The sequence below is a fragment of the Choloepus didactylus genome, chromosome 6 (genome assembly GCF_015220235.1).
Source record: "Choloepus didactylus isolate mChoDid1 chromosome 6, mChoDid1.pri, whole genome shotgun sequence".
Classification (NCBI taxonomy): Eukaryota; Metazoa; Chordata; class Mammalia; order Pilosa; family Megalonychidae; genus Choloepus; species Choloepus didactylus.
This window is the reverse complement of record NC_051312.1, coordinates 18,309,193-18,331,081: the sequence shown is the minus strand read 5'-3', so window position 1 is coordinate 18,331,081 and position 21,889 is coordinate 18,309,193. Positions and strand designations below refer to the sequence as shown.

At 40.9% G+C, this 21,889-nt stretch overlaps 1 protein-coding gene across 1 annotated transcript; it reads right to left on the bottom strand.

Annotated features, from left to right (window-relative positions):
- Positions 1-145: 145 nt before the first annotated feature.
- MPEG1 (macrophage expressed 1) lies at positions 146-4,583 on the bottom strand. Its single transcript, XM_037838323.1, has one exon. It carries the CDS (start codon positions 4,412-4,414, stop codon positions 2,258-2,260), a length of 2,157 nt encoding a protein of 718 aa, XP_037694251.1. The 5' UTR covers positions 4,415-4,583; the 3' UTR covers positions 146-2,257.
- Between the last annotated feature and the right edge of the window lie 17,306 nt (positions 4,584-21,889).

The window sequence follows — 21,889 nt, the reverse complement described above, 5'->3', positions numbered from 1 at the left end:
CCAGGAAGGTACAGTCAGTTCCCAGCCTCAGTAAGCAAAGCCTGTGAGTTCCCCCACCAGGATTCAGACTTTGTAAAATGACTGGATGGATGTAATCTGCACCCTCCCCTTCTAATTCCATATGGATGAGCAGTTGGACAGAGGGTTTCTTAAGAACATATTTTAATGCATATTTTTGTGCAATTTTGTTAGTAGAAAACATAAGTTTATGGAGAACTTTTATTTCAATGGACAGTTAGTGCATTAAAAGTCTGGGAGCCTTTGGCTATAATTTGTCTCTCTGACTCGTTAGTCTTCAAAGAATTCATGGGAAACTTGGTATTTGCAGAAAAGTGGTTAGCTTGGCTGAAACTTAACTCACCGAACACCCAGAGTTTAGGAGAATGGTTTAGTGCCTTTCTTGAAAGCTCTAGAAGAGGTAGGGTTAAGTGAAGAGGTTGTAGAAGTCAGTGTCTCTGTTGGGTCTTCAGGAGAGCAGGGCTCAGATTCCGTTATTCACTTCTCTCTGTGTCTCAGTTGGAGGTGAACGAGCAGCCTCGTTCCCATCTGCCCACAGGCTTCTCAGAAGAAAGGGCTGTTGTAAGTATAAGCTTTTAATTCTCAACATTAATGAGGAGAGAACAAGTCACCCTACAAAGAACATAACTCACTAATGGCATTTGACGTGGGGAGGAAATACATAATTTTTTAAAATGTTGTGGTGCAACATTAATAGATTTGCCTTGGTAATTATGATTAGGTGAGATTGGTATTAAAATTGGGCAAAGCCTAAAACACTGCCAGGTGACAATCGTGCATCCTGCTGGGTGCCCCAGGGAAGTGAGCCTAGAACTGAAATAAATGCTTCATAAGTGGTGCTGGATGCCTTTTCATTTCATTTCAAAACATGGATTTGATCCTGCCGACACCCCTTTCTGCTGGGAAAAAAGGCAGGGTGCATAACTGATGCTTTCTCTTCTGCTTTCATTTTGGAGGGGAAGTAATGCTTAAGTGGGAGCTGACTCTGACTTTGCTCCCTTCCTGAAAAATGCAAATTTCTTTGGGGACTATGGGTGTGGGTGTGTATGTATGTGTGTTGGTGTGTGCGTGTGAGATGCATGTGCATTGGAGGGTTATGTGGGTGTGCAGTGAGGTGTATATGTTTTCATGGTAAGTGTGTATGTTAGTGTGTGCTTATGGGTATATGTATGTTTGTGTGCATGGGAGGTGTATATGTGTTATGGGGGTGCATGTGTGTGTATTTGCATGCAGTGAAAGGACAGAAGGGTCAAGGGCCATCCGTGGAAGAGGAGGATGTTGTGCTCTCGTAAACTAGAACATGAAATGGTAATGCTGGATCTATCCAAATCTATGTCTCCTTTTAGGTGCCCCATTTATACTGAGCTAAGAAAAATCAACCAAGTAGTTAGTTGGGGGTAAGAATTCCAGCTTCCCCTGAGCATCTGAATCTTATCTAGGTTGTACACTTTCTTCACTTACTGCTTGTCTCCCAACTATCCCCACTCCCCTGACCTCCTAATAGAAGTTGATAAGTTAAAATATTTTCAGGGGGCTTTATGACAATGGTTAGGAGTCCAAAAGTTGTCTAATCTAAGTAAATCTTAACTGTGGGGAAGGTGGAAGAAGTGGGATTGGTATAGACAGCATCTTATTTTCAGATGGGAGACCCTGAGATGATCCAGAGATGACACCATCTGTCAACATGAGGCCCCCAAAGCTAAAAGGCAGTGGCCAAACAGGACTGCCCATGTTTTTGGGGGGTTTTGTCAGCCTCCAGGAGTATGAAATCCATGCAGTTTTTAAAGACACAGAACAAAACTGGCCGAGCAATACATAAAGGCAGAAATTCTTATAGCTCATGTATGACTATAGCTCACGAGCCACCCCAGACCTCAGATTAAATGCCTAGTCTCCAAATCAAAATGCCAGCATTCTCCCACCTCTCTTTTTATACGAATGCATTCCAGTGAAGACAATTTGTGATGCACATAGAGAAAAGACACAACCCCCTTCTTGTTTTAGCACCCAGGATGATTTTTGCCTAAAAAGGCACGATTGCTCCCAGCACTGGCAACCTTGTCTGTGTGCTCCAGTAATTTCCTGGGCCAGAGACCTCAAGAAGAAGTCACAAAGTAATACCTGTTTCTGCTGACTTGCCACTTCAGGAATGAGGAAGGCACAAGTAGAGAGGAGAGGAACAAAAGATGCGCTGGCAGCCCTGGGCAGGGATGGCAGGAAACAGCTTTCCAGCAGAGATTTAGGCTGGACTTAGCTCCTGCTTTTTGTCGGGGCTGTCTCCTGTTGTTGCAGCACCCGGAGCCAAGCTCTGCCTCTCTTCTTCGAGTGCCTGGTATTCTCTTTTCCTGTACTTGCGTATGCCATAGATGCCCAGGGCGATGACGGCTGCCAGGATGGTGGTGACCGCCACTGTGACCCCAGCTGCTGCCCCTCCCGACAGACCACTGCTGTCCCCGTGGATGTCTTTCATGGCTCTGCGCAGCTCCAGTGGCTCTCCCAGCCTCCACTGGTGGGTCTTGTAGTCTTTAATCCAGGAGCTTGTGGTCTCAGTGTTGGTCACCATCACAGTGTTGGTGGCAGCCTGACTCATGAGGGGTGGTCGAGTGTAAGGCGGGAGCCTGACGGGGGGCAGGGACCCGCCAGTAAAGAGCCCAGATTTGACGCAGTAGGACACTTGGCACCCATCGCTGATGAGTGCCAGGTGTTGGCTAAAGCCCCCGGGACACTTTTTCAAGGAAGGTGCCCCTATATCTCTGGATATGGCAGGATCCACCAGTGGGTTTCCAGCCACGCAGCTGAAGAACCCACCAAAGGGGACTGAAAACCTGTACCCCAACTCATAGTCCTGAGAGGCACATACCTTGAGGCTTTCAAAGAGCCTCAGTGGAAAATAGCCAGCCGGGCACGACTGCGCGTTTGTCAAAGGGTTTATGCTCTTCCCACTGAAGAGGCCCCCAAAAAGCAGTCCTGAGTTCTCGGGTACTTGTCCACTGGCTGCACACCAAAAAGCCCTAAATTCAGCCTTTGCCACCCGGAACACATCTTCGCACACTGTCTTGCAGAAGAAGAGGAAGGTGCACTTCCTCAGGCACTCCAGGTGGTTGTAACCCTCCTCGTGGATCTGGGAAAGCAGGTGGATTGGGGAGTAGCCAGAGGGGCAAGAAAAGTCTCCAGTGAGTGGATTCTTCTGCTCCAAGTTCTGGCAGAGGAGGATAACCCCATTCCCCAAGAGCTGAGTGCATTCCTGATAAACCCCGCCAAAGGAGAAGTTGGTCATTTTCCCTTCACAGGAGCCATCATCAGTATTGGCCTGAAAATTGAAGTTTGGCGAATTGAGATCCGTGCATCCAGGGTAGGTGTTGAACGTGTAATAGCGCCTCACAGCAGCTTCTACCGTCTTAGACAACTTCTTCACCAAGGGGCCTGGCAAACCAGGCAGCAGGTCTGGGTTGATAAAGAAATAGAGAGGCAGGCCAGCTCGGTCGATGGCCACCAGGTGGTTGGTGATGGCTTGCTGCCAGACCTGGAGGGTGATGCCTGGGTAAAAAGGAACCCCTCCCAGGCTTTGCACCCTGGAGTTGGTTCGGTTTGAGAGGTAGCTCTTGGTGAGGGCATTCTGTGAGGTGTAGTTGTCCTCAAATTTGAAGTTTATGATGTTTTGGAAGGTAACTCCAGCGGATGCCGTCACAGTGCTGTGGCTGCTCTGGCTGTTCTCCAGGAAGGAGGCTCTGAGGTAGTCCTCCTGAATGAGAGCAGCCCCAGCATCCACACTGGTAATGACGTGGGTGCCGTAGTTGAGGACCAGAAGTTCCGCCAGGTAGGTGGCCATCCGTGTCTGGTTGTTCTCCAGGTGGTCGGAGATGTCCGTGAGCTCCTTCTGGAACCCCCAGCTTAATTCTGAAGTTGGGTTGATTTTGACTGTGTAGACCAGGTTTCTTACCTGAACCCGGGTAGTTATAGCTTGGTTCTTCACTTGAAGGGTCTTCATCCTCTGGAATTCAGAGGAGAACTTGCCATTGACCTTGGAGAAAAGGGTGAGCTCCAGGTTGATGGAGTTGGAGGTACTGCTCTGGTAATTCGTCCAGGATTCCAGGATATCTGAATTCATCTCCAGGTTGCTCTGTTTCTGGGGAATGGTGAAGATGTCATCAGGGATGATGTATTCTCCGTCCTCTGTGGTCCTGCAGTTGGTGTAGGTCAAGGCCATCACCCGCCCCATGTCCACATTCCGCAGGTTATCCCAGCCTCCTCCAGGTAAGACTTCCAGAACAGGTAGGTTCAAGGCACTTTTGCATTTTTGAAATCCAGCCTCATCTATCTTCTCTCCCAGAAGCTTGTCCATTTTAGCCCATGCTGCCACTGACCAGAAGAGGAGGGCAGCCCTGAAGCTGTTCATGGCTCAGACAGCCCCAGTCACACACCAACTCTAAGTGAACTTGGTGCAAACTGAATGGATGGGAAAGAAAGCAGCTACTGACACAGAAAATTCACCAGTTCTCCTAAAGCCACCAGTTCCTCTTTGTAGGCTCATCTAGTTGCAAAATGGGGAAGTGAGAGTCAGTTGGAATTTTAAGGTCCACCAGGACTTTGAAGAAATAACGCTGTACTCAATATGCAAACAGCCCTCTGCTCTGAATACGTTAACAACCCTAACTGCCCCTGCCCCTCCCTACTCGTCACTCTGCAGCAGTGGTGTGCAATCAAAAAATAGTGCTATCACACAGGCTACCACTTACCCCACGGGAGCTCTCTGGTTTCACCAGCTGAAGCAACTTTTCTCTGGGCCCCCTAATCTCTGCATCCCTCCTCCCACCTGCATCTTTGTACTCTGGTTTTGCTTTTTGTTTGCTGCCTTGATGATTCATATTTTCCTGATTGCTCTAGCCTGGGGCTCGGGTACCAGTTCCCTTTTACTGGAAGTGCAGGACTAAATGCCAACATCACCCTAGGTGAGACACTGCTGCCTCTGCCATACCAGGCTAACTGTAGTGAAGGCCAAGGGCCTGGGTTTCCCACTCACCTGAGAAGGAAGGTTGTTCACACATAAGAAAGGGGTGAAAATCTTGTGCATGTGTCCTGTGGGATTTCATTATTATAAGTTCTCATAGTCATGACTTTGGAGATTTGTTACTTGGTACGGAGCTGGAGGGGCCTGAAGAGGATCCTGTTTGCTATATTCTTTTTGCCTCAGTCTGTATAGCCCTAAGTATTCAAAGTGAGGGCAAGGGGCCCCCAACCTGTGCTGTTGTTTATGTTAAAATAGAAATATTCAAGCAACGAGAAAATCCACATTATAATCCAGATTTTGATTTATCAAAATTAGACAGCGGCCAAAGAACAAAGGTAATAGTTGGGTATGTGTATACAGACTTACATCTTGCATATATAGCTGGCAATAGGTTGGTACCTGCTGTTTCATGTACAATTCTTCATTCCATGGTCAAGTGCATGCAATCAATACAGGTGCAGGAAAAAGAATGTGGCTCTTCATAACTCATTTTTTTTTTCAAATGAAGCTTCATTTGTTATAACTCTAGGGGAGCACAATTTCATGAATTTCCTTCTGGTGCTGATTCCAGGTTTGTTAGATCCTATACTTTAGAATCAATTCCAGGTCCATTGATCTAGTGCCAAAATCGATTGATGTCCAGATTTTCTAATTCTTTGGGACAATTAGGGTGCATCTTAGTACGTTTAGTGATAGCTATGGAATCCAGAGGAGTTAATGAAGCTTCCAATTGCACTCGAAAGGCTCCCTAAATCATACCATAAGCCAATTGAAATGCTGAGACTGAAAAAGTCATGTTTCATTTCACAGGTATCACAACACCTAGATACATCCTGGAAAGAATGTTCCAAGGAATTTAATTACCTCTGTCACTGATGCAGCTGAGAAGGGTCATTAGAAAGAATGGGGCCAGTTGCCTAGCTTCACTAGTTATTATTAAAACCTTGAAGGTGTTCTGTAAACCCAGAAATATAAATTTGTCTATTCAAGCCTCAGTTTTCATGCTTCAAGGAAATGAGGTGCAACATACTTGTGAGCCAAGTGTCCAAATTATTAATTCACAGTGGAAGACATACTTGGATTGAGAACCAAATTTCTGCCTAGGATGTTCTAGTTAATTTATAAATCAGTTCATTATAAATTTATTGTTCAGTGGAGCAAGCCTAGAATTAGAAAAATTGAAGTTGAATGCCCTTGAGTACTTCCAATAAGCCTGTTGAAACATCCACACTCTTCTCTTTAAACCTTTTCAGGGCTGTTTCGTCAGAATCAGAACATTCTGTTATCTGCACTATTTTGGAGACATGCTGACAATTTCTTACTTTTTACTTTCCTCTCAATAGACCCTATTGAGACCTCACTCTTCTGCAAAGAGAATACAAGAAAGGTAAATCTAGACGATAGGGTGTTCCTATATCTCTGAACACCTTTTTTTTGTTGTTGTTTGATTTTTGTGTGTATTAAAGTCTTTATCTTCAATTTTATCAAAGTAAAAGGTTGAAGATAGCTAAAGACCCAAAAGCTATGAAACTATATTGTGTACATAAGACAAAATATTTTGCAGCCATTATAATTATATTTTCAAATAATTTTAATAACACGAAAAATTCTCCTGCCAAAAAGTGAAAAAAGCAAGGTATACATTCAACATGACCTCAACTATGTACAAATATATATGACTTGAGGAAATACACCTACACATCGACAGTGATTATATCTGGGTAGTAGATTTTATGACTCATTTATGTTGTTTCTGAATTTTCAGTTATGAGCATGTCTTTACTCGTTTAACAAAGTTTTATTGGGAACCTCCTAAGCACCAAACATAAGGCCAGGGACTGGGTAATTGTCACTTTTGAACTCCAGAGAATAACCAACAGATATCCATTTAGAAAAACAAAAGAAACAAATTTTCATCTGCCAGAACCAGTCCAAAGCCTGTGCACTTTGAGACTGCTGTTCCTCAAGGAAGTTCTCTTTTCACTTCACAGGGAGACAATGAAAGGAGAAGAAAAAGTGACAGGAATTTTGGCTCAACTTAAACTTGCATGCCAAGAGCAGGAAAAGCTGCTCCAAAGGGTCAGGTGGGAGGAAGTGCTAGCAAGAGGTTGTTGGCCTGTGCATTTCACTCACACTTTTCCTGCTTTATTCTGCTCACCAGCAGTTTTCTCTGCTTCATTATTATTTTTTTAACTGAAATGCTTATGCAATCATATAAACTCTCCCGATGGCCAAACTCGAAGGGCCTGAGTATAAAAACTAGACTGCGGTCTCTAAAAGAAAAAAACACTTTTCCACAAAAGGTATGTGTTTGCATTGCAGAAGAGGGACCTCACTTCCTCAAAACAGAGGCAAGAGGGAAGTCACATGTGGGCTTGCTTTCTCAGTTTGAGCAGATGTTACCTTTTGACACCATCTCATGCACAGGCAGGCCAGACCATGATTAATAGCTGAGATTCAGTTCTGTGTGGGTGTAGGACTAGACCAGGTGTTTCCTATTTTTGCATTTCACCTGCAGCCTAAAATAGGGAAGAAAGTCTGACTGCTGTTGCAGAGGAAAGTCTGGCTGCTGTTGCAGAGGAATCTAGAAGACTGTAGACTGCCATACAATTGATTAATGATTCAGAGAAGTATAACTTTTTTAAAAAATGTAGTTTTATTGAGCTATATTCACATATCATACAATCCATCCAAAATAAACAATCATTGGTTCACAGTATCATCACATAGTTGTGCATTCATCACCATGATCAGTTTTAGATCATTTTCATTACTCCAGAAAAAGAAATGAAATAAGAAAACCCCAAACATCCCATACCCCTTACCACCACCCACCCCATTATTAATCACTGGTATTGCACTCAACCCAACTTTTTTTTTATTGAGATTGTTCACATACCATACAATTATCCAAAGATCCAAAGTGTACAATCAATTGCCCTGGTACCATCATAGAGCTGTGTACTCATCACCACAATTAATTTTTTTTTTCAATTTTTAGAACATTTCCATTACTCCAGAAAAGAAATAAAAATAAGAAAGAAAACTCAAATCATCCCATACCCCTAACCACCCTCCCTCCATTGTTGACTCATAGTATTGGTATAGTACATTTGTTACTGTTGATGAAAGAATGTTAAAATACTACAACTGTAGTATATAGTTTGCAATAGGTATATTGTTTCCCTATATTCTCTATTATTAACTTCTAGCTATAGTGTCATACATTTGTTCTGGTTCATGAAAGAGATTTCTAATATTTGTACATTAATCACGGACATTGCCTACCACAAGGTTCACTGTTTTATACATTCCCATCTTTTAACCTCCAACTTTCCTTCTGGTGACATATGTGACTCTGAGCTTCCCCTTTCCACCACATTCCTGCACCATTCAGCAGTGTTAGTTATTCTCACAATGTGCTGTCACCTCTGTTCATTTCCAAACATTTAAGTTCAACCTAGTTGAACATTCTGCTCATAATAAGCAACCACTCCCCATTCTTTAGCCTCATTCTCTATCCTGGTAACTTATGTTTCATGTCTATGAGTTTACATATTATAACTAGTTCATATCAGGGAGACCCTGCAATATTTGTCCTTATGTGTCTGACTTATTTCACTCAATATAGTGCCCTCAGGGTTTCTTCATCAACCCATTTTTTCAAGACAGTTTTGTTCACACACCATACATTCTGTCCTAAGAAAACAATCGATGGTTTCCTGTATAGTAAAGTTTTTATGTATTCACCACCCTCACCACTACCTATATAAGGACATCTCAATTTCTTCTACAAAGCATGAGGAAGAGTCAAAGAAGATAGACAAAAGAATAAGAAAAAAGAAAGAAAGAAACAAACATGACAGCTAGGAAGCAACAGAAGGAAATATAGCTTTAAACTGAAGTAGAATAGCTACTGGATTAAAGCTCACCAACTTCAGGTATTTCCTTCTGGCTATTCTAAGACAATAGACACTAAAAAGAAGTATCTATTAGTGAGTCAATAGTCACAGTCATTTGTTAAATCTTAATCAGAGAGCTATGAATTTTGTAGTCTCTGAAACAGACTATATTATGTAAAACTAGACAATGTCAGTTAATAAAGTGGAATTATGTTCTTTTCTAACAGTTGATTCCTAACCTGATGCTTTGAGAGTTGCTTTGTCAGAAGCTCTTTCTGACCAGAGACTGTTCTTTCCACCAGAAATGTCTGTGTCCTGGTCACAAAAATAAGAACATAGTGGTTTCTTGATTCCTTTTAATTTTGAGGGTAAATGCAGAAGTCCCACATGAAATGCTCTCTATTCCCATTGAAATCTAGGCCAGAATTTGGCAACACTAAGCTGGTTTATTTCTTTTCTCTAGCAGTACTTTTTTCCTTCCCCTCTTACTCCCAATTTCCCTCAACCTTTTTCTCTCTACCAACTACTACTTTTCTGCTCTCTCTCTCTTTTTTTTTCTTTTCGGCATTTCCATATTTAGTTTGGGGTATACAAGTCTGGCATTTAAGGTACTGCATCCCCTACACTAAAGAAGAAGGAAATCCCTGAAGGAAGACAATATTTAGGCAATCTCTCCCCCATTCCATGCCACAGCAGACATTACTAATCAGCCACACTATTAGTGTACCCTGAGCTCTGAAGCTGCCTCAATATCTTTCACAATATAGTCCCCTAAGAAAGTCTAATTGAAACCTATTTCATCCATCCATTTATTGAGCATCTATTATTTTTCAGGAACTGCAGGAGATGCCATTTTTTAAGTAGCCAGCTATCAATTTTAATGCTATTTCAAGAGATGCGGGGAGACAGAGCTAGCCCTTGGGGCTGCTCCTCCCCTCCCTGCCTTTTTTTCTCTGACTCTCCAGACTAAGCTTACAAAGCTTGAAGAATTGAGACCAACTCATTCCCCCTCCTCATCTTTCTTCAGGTTTCCCAATGACATCAGCCACTTATGAAAAGTGCCTCTTGCGTTCTCCTTCTGCTGAAAATGGGTTAACATGGAAGGCTTTGCACACAATAGGAAGAGAAACACAGTGGAATTTACCTTATGCCCTAATTTCTCATAACCCACTACTTCTTTCTTGCCATGTGACTTCCTCTTTGAGGGGGACTTGAACAAAAGAAGTGGCTGAGGGGCATTGGAACTCTCTGGGTTAACTGCTGGCAGATTTTCTTATTTTTATCCCTGTTTCATTATTGGACAACACAAAACCAATCTAACGTTCAATCTCACTCTTTTGTTTTTAATAGAGAAGTTATGGGTTTACAGAATAATCATGCATAAAATACACAATTCCCACATACCGCCTTGTTATTAACACCTTCCACTGGTGTGAAACATTTTTTACAACTGATGAAAGCATATGTTTATAATTGTACTATTAACTATAGTCCATGGTTTAACTTATGTTCACTGTTAGTGGAGTTCCATGGATTTTAAAAAAATGTATTCTGTTACCATATGTACAATCTAACATTTCTCCTTTTAACCACAGATATATATTTCAGTGCTGTTAATTACATTCACAATGTTGTGTTACCATCATCACCATCCATTACCAAAACAGTTCCATCATTACAAATAGGAGTTCTGTACATTTTAAGTCTCAACTTTCCATTCCCTATCCCCACCCCACCCCTTCATAACCTATATTCTAGATTCTGACTCTATGAGTTTGCTTATTATAATTATTTCAAATCAGTGAGATAATACATTTGTCCTTATTTCACTCATCATGATGTCTTTGAGGTTCAACCATGTTGTTGCATGCATCAGGACTCCGTTCCTTTTTATGGCTGAATAATATACCATTGTATGTATATACCACATTTTGTTTATGCTTTCATTAGTTGATGGACACTTGAATTGCTTCAGTATTTCAGCAATTGTGAATAATGCAGCTATGAACATCAGTGTGCAAATATCTGTTTGAGTCCCTGCTTTCATTTCTTTGGAGTATATACCTAGTAATGGGATTGCCAGGTCATATGGTAGTTGAATTGAGGGCTTTGCACTCAATAGGATGAGAAACACAGTGGAATTTACCTTATGCCCTAATTTCTCATAACCTACTACTTCTTTCTTGCCATGTGACTTCCTCTTTGAGGAGGACTTGAACAAAAGTGACTGAGGGGCATTGGAACTCTCTGGGTTCCAATGCCTGGCTTCTTGAGAAACCACCAAACTGCCTTCCACCATGGCTCACCATTTTACATTGCCACCAGCAATGAATGAATGTTCCAATTTCTCCACATCCTCTCCAACACTTATTATTATTTATTTTTATTATATTTTGGTTGTATAAGTTTTTATTTCATAATCATAAACTTAACTCTATAATACATCTATACTTGGAAGGGGGAGCATAATGTAGAACCCAAAGGACTGCAGTGAAAGCACAAAGATGATAGGAAACAGAGCAGTCCAGGGGTGGTGGGGTGCTCTCCTGAGCTACAGAAGGAATGGTCTGGTGGTTAAGACAAAACAAATCAAATTTATTAGATTTGTTCACAGCCAGCAATGGTGATCTTCTTGCTGGTCTTGCCATTCCTGGATCCAAAGTGCTCCATGGCTCCCACTATATGCACACCCTCTTTTACCTTGTCAAAGCCCATATGCTTGTCATCCAACCACTCAGTCTTAGCAGTGCAGATGAAACACTGGGAACCATTTGTGTCGGGGTCAGCACTGGACACGGACAAGATGCCAGGGCCCATATGCTTCAAGATGAAGTTCTTGTTATCAAACTTCTTCCCATAGATGGACTTGCCACCAGGGCATTATGGCTTGTGAAGCCACCGCCCTGGCACATAAACCCAGGAATAATTCTGTGAAAGCAGAAACTCTTATAACCAAATTCTTTCTCCTCAGTGTTCAGATAATGAAAATTTTCTGCTGTCTTTGGAACTTTTTTCTGCAAACAGCTCAAGTGAGATGCAGCCCAAGGGCTTGCTGTCGATGACAATGTTGAAGAACATGGTGGAGATGACCATGGCTGTGGGCAGGGGAGTACAGTGTTTGCAAGGCTTATTATTATTTTTTAAATAGCAGCCATTCTAATGGTTGTGAAATGGTATCTCATTGTGGTTTTGATTTGCATTTCTCTTATGGCTAATGATGTTGAGCATCTTTTCATGTGCTTTCTGGCCATTTGTATAACTTCTTAGGAGAAATGTCTGTTTAAATCTTTTGCCCATCTTTTAATTGGGTTGTTTGTTTTTTTGTTGTTGAGTTGAAGGATTTCTTTATATATTCTGGATATTAAACCTTTATCAGACATGTGGCTTCCAAGTATTTTCTCCCATTGAGTAGGTTGTCATTTTACTTTCATGATAAAGTCATTTGGGGTACAAAAGTTTTTAATTTTAATGAAGTACCATTTATTTATTTTCTTTTTGGTTGCTTGTGCTTCTGATGTAAAGACCAAGAAACCACTGCCTAACACAAGGTCCTAAGGATGCGTCCCTCTGTTTTCTTCTTTGAGTTTTTATAGTTCTGGCTCTTATATTTACCATGGAATCCTCAGATGGATTTGAGCTGAGACAAGCAAAAATTATCCCCATTTTTCTTTGTACGTGACATAAACTTGAATAAATTAAGGTGAAAACAAGTTTATTAGGTGAAGTGGTTCTCCCATCACAAAACTATGCAGATTTGGTAGCTTCTGGTCCTCCACTGAAATGTTACTATTTTCTTTTTTTTTTTCCTTGGTAATCTGACTATGAGATTAAAAGCAAATCTGTAGACCTAGAATTTCTAAAGCATAGGTTGGGTTGTATGTCTACCCCAACTCTAGACTTTGGTTCTGCTTTGTATAGAGTAACTCAAAATTTCTCCGCTGCTGGACTGATGAAAATGGATGTGAGACAGAGATCTCAGAATTGAACTATAGGTGACTTCTTGCCTCCATATGTGACTTTGAGCAAGTTCTGCTGCCAGTTCTAAGCCTCCGTCTCCTCAACTGTGAAACACAATAGCAAATACCTCCGTGTAGCATATGAGGTTGTTAAGAGGATTGACATGCTGGTCCATGTAAAGGTCTACGGGAAGCAAGTAGGACTGCAACATATCTTAGCCTTCAGCTTTGCTGAGCTTGTTGCTGCAGCCTTCAGATGGACCATCTAGTTCATTCTCTTCAGTATGGGAATGATGGAAAGAGAAAGGTCTCTGGAGCTTGATTTTCCCCTGATGGTCCATTTGGCAGTATGGGAAGACATATTGATTCAAAAGGACTATCAGAATATTATTTTCTAATATCTTAAACAAAGGCATGCATCTCTTTAAGAAAAACAATCTGGTAACAATGTTACTTGGATTAATGACATAGGTAAATTAGGACTGATTGTTTGCTTTCTCAAAGAATTCATCCTAGATTTCTTTATCTAGTTCAACAACTTTTTCTATAAATGGCCAGCTCTTTTGGTCACTGTTGTGATTAAACGGTGGTCTCTGTGATGACTATTTGACTCTGCCACTGTAGTGCAAAAGTAGATGAAATGTAAATGAATGAGCATAGCTGTGTTCCAATAAAATTTTATTTACAAAATCAAGTGCGGGCTGGATTTGGCCTTGGGCTGTAGTTTGCTGATCCCAATCTACATTCACAGAATTCTAGAATCCCATGTTTGGAAAGCACCCACCCTCCCAGGCATTGCATGAGCCTCTTCCAATACCATCTTACAAAGTGGCCACTAGCCTCTGCTTGGATGCCTCCAGTGATGGGTGGCCCCCTCCTTCCTGTCTGGGGAAGTTCCAATTCTTAGAAAAGCTCTTGCATTCTATTGATCCCAAATCATCTGTGTGATCCTCTGGAGACCGATAAGACTCTTTTGTGTTATTGGCCATCTTGACAGTGATGCTCCGTTCTAGATCCAAGCAAGAGAAGGTGGTTGGCTTAGATGTTCACCAGTCTACAGTCCCATGAGACTGTGACTGTGTCTACCTTGTTCACTGTCTGATCAGAACAGATGAGGATCATAGTGTGAAGCATGGTCCTAGAGGCTTCCTACTGGGCCAATTAACCCTTTATTGCTAAATCATGGGGTGATCCAGGGGTCTCCAGGGCAAGGGCAAGGGTGGATAGGGCAGGATGGAGAAGCATGTGTTAACCTATAAGAAGAAAACATTTCAATACTTTAAAAACCTGTATATGGTCTAGGGTGTATTGGATCAATACCAGCCATCCCCAGCAGACAGCCCAGCACATGGTAGGTGATCAATACATATTTGTTGGCTAGATCAAAGGAATGAAGGGATGAATCAATGTAAGAACTTTCAATATTTGAACTCTATTAATGAAATTCTAGAATAGTCAATTGCAGAGACCAACAGGCACATGGTGTTGGGAGCAAAAGAACAAGACATTCCATTCAGGAGTGGCATCCAGTTTTGGTTTGATGCTGTCAAGAATTCACATCTCAGAAATTATTTTATGCCAGCAATCTCAGGCCTGTCAAAATTGGGGGTATATGTTTTTTATCACAGTGAGATGGTAATTGTGAGACACAAGGAGCCGGAGACCCTTTGAAGAGTTTAGGTCTTCCTTTATTTTCCATCAAATGTAAAGTCAAATGATGTTAAGAGTCCTCACCCCTAACCCTAACCACCCTCCCCAGCTTCTCTAGCCCTTTGCCTAGAATTGGCTCCTTTAATTGCCTGAATGATGCTGATCCACCAGAGTGGCTAGGATTCCCTGCCACCCAGCCTACATATTACACAATCCCCTGTAGGCACAACTGGCAGCCATCCAAGAGAGCAGATATTTTGACTTTGTTGGTTACTTACCTCTTTGGTTGATAATGAGGCATAATTTATCCTATTTTTAATACGAAGATATATAAAAATAAACAGCTTGGCAAACTTTCTAAAACTAATGTGCACTTTGAGCAGGACCTTTGGAATTTTACGGATTCTCCTTCCTTGTTGCAGCTCTGCAGCTTCTCTTCTGGGAAGGGGCAAATGAACCTTTGGCTACCTTGACTAAGAACAGTATTTAGTAGACAGTTTGTTTATCCCACCTATGTCTTATGAAAAGGAAAACAGTTATATGAGATTGTCAGTGTTTTTCAAGCCCCATGTGGGGGGATTTTTCTGAAGAGCTCCCGTAACTGGGAGGTCGGAGACTCCTTGTTTCCTGGGAGAGTTATGAGGATAATTATTGGGCTTTCCTCAAGTTCAACCTGATATAAGATGTGTAGGAAATATTCACAAGCTTGGGGATTGTGTAATATGTAAGGAAATTTTGACAATGTGTATTAGGGACTGTTGTAGACGAAAAGTCAAATTGAAAAGTTGAGAGATGGAGGCGAACAGACAGTGGCAGGCAGTTACTTGAACCTGAAGTGCTTTCTCAAGGTTCTGGGTAGACAATGCTGGTTGTTCTTAATGGGCCACTCCCCAAATTCTCCAGGATAATACCTTCTTATCCTTTAGATTTCAGTTTAAATATTATTTCTTCCTAGTGGCCTCCCTTAGAACTGAACCTATATGTCTAGGTTTGGTGACTATATGAGACCAATTTTTGTGCCTCCCTAGAAACCTTCAGCAGTACCTCCCCTGCTTCTTTAGTGAAGAGCCCTTGGTGCTGCCCCCAACCCCTCACCTCCAAGCACCACTAGGCCTCCCCCAGGAAGAAGCCAGGGTTCTGGCATAGGCTCCACCTTTCTAGTAGCTCCAGTACCCAGGCCCAACATGAGCAGGGTTTCCAGATTTATAGTATACCCGGTTAAATTTGCCTTTCAGATAAACAATAAATAATTTTTTTAGTGTAAGTATGGCCCATGCAATATTTGGAACATACTTATACTAAAATATTATTCATTATTTATCTATAATTCAAATGTAACTGAGCATCATATATTATATCTCATGACTCTAAACATGACTGGACCCAAGGAGACTCTGGCTCTTCCCACCACTTCTGGACTCAGATGAAGCTCTGGGTCACAAGATGCTGAATATGCCTTCTTCAGTGACTAGATGGAGGAGGTTGGATATCACACTCCAGAGGTGCAGAGGGGTTAATGCCACATGGTGGTGGACATTAATGAATGAGAGACAAAAGAGACGGGGGATCTGGAAGATACTCTGCTTATCCTTTCTCTCTTCAGTTGTGTGGTCTGAAGGTTTCATGTGGTCTGTCTGGAGACATTTGATTGACCATCCTCCTGTGTCTTTTCATTAGGCTGTGATCAGTTCAGCAACGCACCGCTCAACTTTTCTTTGTCTCCTTCCCTGCCTCCCATTTGTTGCCATGGGATTGCATTTCCCAATGAAGACTTTATTAATGTATAGCATTAATTAATATTATAGTTCCCCTCTTATGTGTTCCTTGAATTTATTTCTGTATATTGACTTTTGTTTGACTTTTTCCTCTAGTAAACTCCCAGATTCTCAAGGCAAGGACTGTGTCTTTTTGTTTCATCATTGTATTCCTGGAAACTTGCACAGTATCTGGTACATAGTAGATTTTCAATCAATATTTGTTAATTTTGAATGAATAAACATGTAAATAAATCAGACAAAGATGATAATATTTTCCAAACATTTCCCTGGAAAAGCAGGCCATGATTGGTTGGGAATGAATATTCAAGACCAAGCAACATTATTATATGAATTCTGTTTTAATTTACTTCAATATTTTTGAGCACTTTTCTTTGGTTTAGCTTGTGCTATTTGTATTTCTAATTGAAAAAGGAATTTGGTTTTCTGGTTTATATTTGTGTCCTCAATGAAACTGGAATGGTATGAATCTAAGTGTCTTACATAATAAATAAATGACAAAAACCCAGAGGGAGTGTGGGAGTGCTCTTATGTGTCAAAGATTTTGCCTTTTTTTTTTTTTTTTTACCTCTAGGTGATCTGAAATCAGGCTGTCACCCTACAGTATTAAACCCATGTGTATTTTCATAACCCACCTTGATCCCCATCATTGCCAGATATCTGCAGCTAGTGAGGCTAGCCTAAAGCTGCCTGCTCTCACTATCCTTCCCCTTTCCCTCTTCCTAACTCTCCTATGCAGGTGGACAAGCAGGTCTTAACTGGAGGGCAGGACAGAGGTGGAAGAAGAAGGAAAAACTATCACATTACCTGGACTGCCCCAATTCAGATGACATGTCCTTCATGATGACAGTCAAGAGAAAGACTAAGGAAAGTTAGGGAAGAGCAGGAAGGAGGAACAGGTTAGCATAGTGCAAAAGGAAGATAGGAGGGTGGTATTTAAAATTCTCAGTTATTAGAGAGCCAAATCTGAGCTTTGCGCATAAGAACCAGGGTCATTTTCCTTAGTCCTGGATAGGTCTTTTCATATTGCTTTCCTCCTGATACTCTCTTAAAGCTAGATCTTTAATTTCCACTTTGGAAAATTAGTGCATGTGGGATAGCAAAAGTAGGTAGCACAAGGTTGGGAATCTGGAGACCTAGATTCTATTCCTATTTCTGCCACTAACTTCCTAGTGACATTAGACAAGTCACTTCCCCTCTCTCAGTCTCTGTTTCCCCACATATAAATTAAGAGGGTTTGTCAAGTTTCTTTCCAGCATGATGCATAATATATGAGTCTGCGATGCAATTACAACCACTCACTTCAACTGAAAGCGATGACTATGGTCTTTTACTAAATTTTTAAAGAATATTTTGCTATATGCAGGTCATGGCATGCAAATTTTCTCATTTGTTCTTTCTGTTGACACTTCCTTTTGGTGAGTTGTTTTCTTATTGCGGTTTGTAATTTATGACTCTTGCCTTCCTTTTCCTTGGGGTTATTTGCTTTGGGAGGCCTGTTTGCTCTGGTTTGTGGAGTTGTTCCTCCAAAAGGGTTTTAGCTTTGCCTCTATTGAGGTCTTACACTCATATTGGACCCATATTTATAGTAACTTTTTGGTTCAAGGTCAATATGAACTAAGACTTCACATCTATATGAACATGGGTCTGGGGTTCTGATAGTTCTTGAAAGATGGCAATCATCCTAGCAGTTTTCCACAGGCAAGAGGTGGAGACTTTCTCAGCTCCAGTTCATGGCTGAGGCAGCCCTTCCTGACTCCCAGCACAGTTCTAGCTGTCTTTATACTTCTACACAGGACTGGGGGCCTGAACCCCCTCTCACATCCCTTAAAGCCCCTGTACCCTGTTGTTAGGTCTATATCTGGCTCAGAAAACCCCTTAGCTACAGAACTTCAGCACTGCTCTGATTTTGAGCTATTTCTTTCTTTCCAGCACTCAGAGATGTCCTTTTCCTGATTTTGAGTTTGAATCTTTGCATTTGGAAAAATGTGTCTATGTCAATGTGTCTAAGGGATGGGAGTGGGGCAGGGGTGGGGCTTCCATGTGTCAGCTCAGCCAGCCAGATTCTCTGCAGCCATTTATTTTGTGTTGTCAATTTTTTCATAAATTTAATGGGTGGCAACATATGTAGTGTAATATCAAGGCCTTGGGAAACAAACTTTCCTACTATCACACCCCTCCTCCCAATAAAGCATCCCCTTAACTGAAGTCCAAAACAACTTTTTAAAGAGGCAAGAACTTTCTTTCCGTAGGGAGAACTCAGGCTTCAAACATAGTCTCTTTCCTTCTCCATGTACCCCAAGGAAGGAGATGAAGAACTGCTATTCTCAATGTGTGACAAAAACAGAAATTTTCCTGAGAGCAAGGTGAGGGAAAAAGAGTAGGTTGTTCCTGAATAAGCGAGATGGAGAAAGGGAAAGTGAAGCAAACTAGGGTCTTGGGTTGGAGAAATGTCTGGAGACGAACTTTACTGGCAGTATGATGTTAAAAAGAGCCAATTCTACCCACCTTCTTCACTTTCATAGTATATGTGAGAGTGTGTGTTTGTGTGAGATGGTACAAATGAATGCATGGAAAGAAAAGTGCATGGCTAGGACACTGGAAGTCAGGAGAACTCAGTATGAATCCCAGTTTTGCCACTGTTTTGCAAATTGCTTACCATCTCTGGATTTTAAATTCCTCATTCATAAAATTGGAGAATTGCATTAAGTTTGTGGATCATAAACATTATTTAGCAGTAGACCCTTTATTTTCAAATATGAGCTCTCATGGAAACTAAAATATAAAACATATAAAAGAGGATTGCCTCTTATGCCTCATATCTTTTGCAGGAGGCCTGCCCAGAACCATGAAGATCCCTAGAACGCTGTTTAAAACGGCCAGCCCATGTACATTCTCTACCATTCCTTCCAGTTGAGGCATTTTAATTATGATGAGAAGAAGAAAACTCTCACAGCTATAAAATTCATAGAGCAGAGCAGGAGTAGCATGATTTCCCTGAAAACAGGAAATCAGAGTTGCTGAACTGTGAAGGATTTTCAGACTCTACTGCATTCTTCCTTCTAGAAACTTTCATCTCCTTTTGGAGAAGTTGTTGATATGCAACGGCCAGCTGTTGCGAGATAATGGAAAGATTGTTGGGCTAAGACTTAGAAGAGTTTTCTTTAGCCAGCTGTGAGTCATTAGCAAATTATTGCACCACTTGGAGCTTCAAGTCTTTATTTGTAAAATGAGGGGAGTAGAATAGACTAATCTCTGGAAGTCCACTTATAGCTCTAAAAATGTTCTGAGATATAATCAAATTATTAATTTACTCAACAAGTATTTATTGAGCAAATGTTATATGTCAGGCACGACTTACTTTGTCTCCTTATGGAGATTATACTTTAATGGGAGACAGACATTGAACCATGGTGCATTACATAAAAGGGGGTACAGGGATCTATGGAAACATGGAGGAAGGCCAACTTGGTCCAAGGGTCAGAGTCATCCTCCCAGAGGAAGAGAAAGTAAAAGAGAGAGAATGAGACCGAGAATGGAGAAGCCCAGGATGACTATAGATTAGGAAGGTGTGTGTGGCAAGAACAGAAGTTAGTGAGTTTGTAAATGATAGCCTATGGAAAGGGTTTTGGACTTCATCCTAAAGAAAGTGATAAGTTAATGAAGGGTTTTACCCACAGGAGTAAATGATACAATTTCTGTTTTTAAAAGATCCCTCAGGATGCGCCAAGGGGAATGGATTGGGATCATTGTGTACGTCATTGTACTAGTTTCCTGCTGCTGCTGTAACAAATTCGCACACATTTAGAGCTTGAAACAACAGATTTATCATCTTAGAGTTCTGGAGGTCAGATACATCAATAGGACTGTGTACCTTCTAGTGGCTTCAAGGTGTCCATTTCCTTGGTGTTTTTCAGCTTCTAGAGGCTGCTTCTATTTGCCTCACTCCATCCTCTTGCTTTCATCATCACATCTCCTCCCACTGACTCTGATCCTCCTGCCTCCCTTGTATAGGACACTTGTGGTTACACTGGGCCCACCTGGATAATCTAGGATAATCTTTATCAAGATCCTTAATTTAATCACATTCACAGAGAAACAGAATCACAGGTTCCAAGGATTAGGATGCGGGCATATTTGGTGGACAGGTTTTGAGCTTACCTTGGTCATGGTAACTGATGGCCAAAGGCTCAAATACATAAGCCATTTAGTGCCTTCAGAAGGGTGAGAGGTAAGATTTCCTGAGTGGTTTTTTTTTTTTTTTTTTCAGATAACTGACAATATTTGAGAGTGAAAATAAATATGAAAATTTACCTGGAGTGTCACCTAAGACCTGCCTACTCATTCTGCATTTCGTGAGCCCATGCTGTATTCTTGAATAACACTCTATGGAGTGCTCATTTTGAATAATGGTCACCTTCTTTTAGTATATCCTCTTTCTTCAGTGAAATGTTAGTAAGAAAAATAGTGCATCATTATATTTAAATCTCAGTATATTGAAAAGTAGTGAAATAGCATTTGTGCATCAGCAGGCAACAGATATATTTGTTTCACTGAAGGTAAAAGTATTTGTCAGCGTGTTTTTCACATTCTCTTGACCCAATCTTGAGCAATGAATAAGGGAGAGAGGGTCTTCCTTTACCTAAGTACAATTTATTTTTGTGCTTTTATTTGGGAATGGATTCAAGGATTTAGCATTTTTGAGCAGGTGCTAGAAACCAATTTTGCTGGTCTTCATTAGGAGTTGTATGTTTTCAAAGCAGAATTTTAACAGTTTACATTTTTCGGCAGTTTCAGAAGTTTTTTTTTTTTTTTTAACAGGAAAGCGGCTGTATTTCTGTTAAATGTCATAAATGGGATTACCAAAATCATAATCCTGAAAACACAGGGGCAGTTTTTCATGATTACACACGAGATGCCATAAATTAGTTTATGTTGCTGGTCTGCGGTTTCTTACAAACATTTATTTTTCTTCTTTTTTAAATTGGACCCCCTCAATCACCAAATATAGAGCTGTTCAAAATGTACTTGAGAATTCACTTGACACTTGAATACTAAGAAGGTGCATTCATTTTATGGTTCACAAAATTGCTTTTACATGTATCATTTATTTTGAGCCTCACTCAAACTTGTACAGCTAATTTATATAATGGAAGGACAGCTATTAATTTTTCCATTATATAAATTAGGACACTGGGACATCCACTTTATCTTAAAAGACATATAATTTGAGTAAGAAACCAGAGTACAATTATTCTAAATCCTAGACTAATTAGTTTTCTAAAGTGGACATTTATAATTTATTTTCCTTTTGTAGCAGTAGATTGAGTTTTCTGACATTTGCAACCAAAAAAAACCATGACTAATTCATTAATTTCTGTTCTAATGCATTACTCTGGTGGGTAAAGCCATTTTTTTCTATTACACCTTGCTTTAAAGTTTTTAAGCAAGCACCTTGCAAAGACAAATAAAATATACAAGATAAATTAAAAGAAAGATGAAAGAAAAATGTTGGTACACAGAGTTGAGTCAGGAACAAGAATTAAAGGGTACAGCATAGTGACCTAAATTCTTGCTCCA